Source organism: Echiichthys vipera (assembly GCF_963691815.1).
Source record: "Echiichthys vipera genome assembly, chromosome: 10".
Taxonomy (NCBI): Eukaryota; Metazoa; Chordata; class Actinopteri; order Perciformes; family Trachinidae; genus Echiichthys; species Echiichthys vipera.
The window spans coordinates 27,980,439-27,981,868 of NC_139835.1; the positions used below are offsets into that span (position 1 = coordinate 27,980,439).

Genomic DNA, 1,430 nt, shown 5'->3' on the forward strand with positions numbered 1-1,430 from the left:
TCCATACATGGTCCACACAGGGACCAGCGACCCTACGGTTCCCAGCCAAGTCACCTATGGACTGAGCTACTGCCGCCCCCCTATTGCATTTGAATCCATGACATGTTGTGCTGTGAAGCACTTTGAGTCTGCCTTGTGTATGAAAAGTGCGTTACAAATAAAGCTTCCTTTCCTAAAACAATTAAAAAACTGGTGATAAATTCATCCTTAATTGAATTTAGACAATTAGATTTCACAGACAACAGATCCGACGGGGGTTGTGAAGCAGAAGTCGTTTAGAAAAGTCACTTCGCTGCAACAAAATGTTCAAAAATCAAAATCCTTTAAAATGCTCACCGCCGCTTGGTTGCAGGACTGTCCAAATCCATTCTGCCAGAGATGATTTCTTACTCTACCAACAGGCACCAGGAGGGTTCAGGTCCTTCAGTTCACAACTAAATAAACTCTCATCTGGTTGCTCTCCTGCTCTCAGAGGATTCGCTGCCTCCTCATCTCCCTTTTCCCGAGATAACACATCTCTTAGACGTCACCTGAGCGAGACAGCATCACCTGAGTGACCCTGGATAACTTCCAGCGCATAATCATCCCCTCCTTCACTGCAAACGCCTTAATCATTTCACAGGACTGTCAATAAAGACTTATCGAAACATCCTCCAGCTCGTCCTCACGCAAACGCCTGCTCACTCTGCTTCCTCGTGTCCAAATGATGAATTAATCCCGTCTCAAATAGCCTTTAAACCTCACTGCCTAGCTCAGCTCCTTCCTGCTCGTTCTAAAGAAAATACTTTAGGATCCATGTTTAACTTGCTGCGGTTCCAGCGGCTCATTTTCTTTAGATTGTTGTGTTAGTCTGCGGTTCAGATCGGGACCTGCCCTTCTCGCTTTTATTCAAGAGCTACTCACATGTCTCAGTAAGTAGCATGCATCACTGTTTACTAATGATGATGTTCTCATGAGAGGCAGTGTTTTCTCCTTCAGTTGGTAATGGTAAATGTACTTATATGGCGCCTTTCTAGTCTTCTGACTACTCAAGGCGCTTACACACTACTTGTCACATTCACCCGTTCACACAGACATTCACACTGATGGCGGTGGACATCTACAGACCATCTAATCTGATCTAACCATTCATATAGATAGCTACGCTCGCCATTGTCCCATGACCATCGTATTGGGCAAAGGAGTTAAATCATGAAGCCTGTGAGTCAGAATTCGACCTGTCCCCATCCACAGTCTGTTTGGCTGTTCGGGGTAAATTAGGTCTTTATGGACCTTGGACTTGTACTCATATAGCGCCTTTCTAGTCTTCTGACTACTCAAGGCGCTTTCACAGTGTTTGTCACATTCACCCATTCACACAGACATTCACACTGATGGCAGTGGACATCTACAGACCATCTAATCTAACCAGTCACACCACATTTACACAC

General features: G+C 45.0%; 1 protein-coding gene across 1 annotated transcript in view; it reads right to left on the reverse strand.

Annotated features, from left to right (window-relative positions):
• Positions 1-523, reverse strand: part of fer1l6 (fer-1 like family member 6) — a 26,872-nt gene extending 26,349 nt beyond the window's left edge. Inside the window, exon 1 of the mRNA XM_083921327.1 lies at positions 337-523. Within this exon, the coding sequence (XP_083777453.1) occupies positions 337-368 (32 nt within the window). The 5' untranslated portion in view covers positions 369-523. The remainder of the gene's footprint in view (positions 1-336) is intronic.
• Positions 524-1,430: the final 907 nt, after the last annotated feature.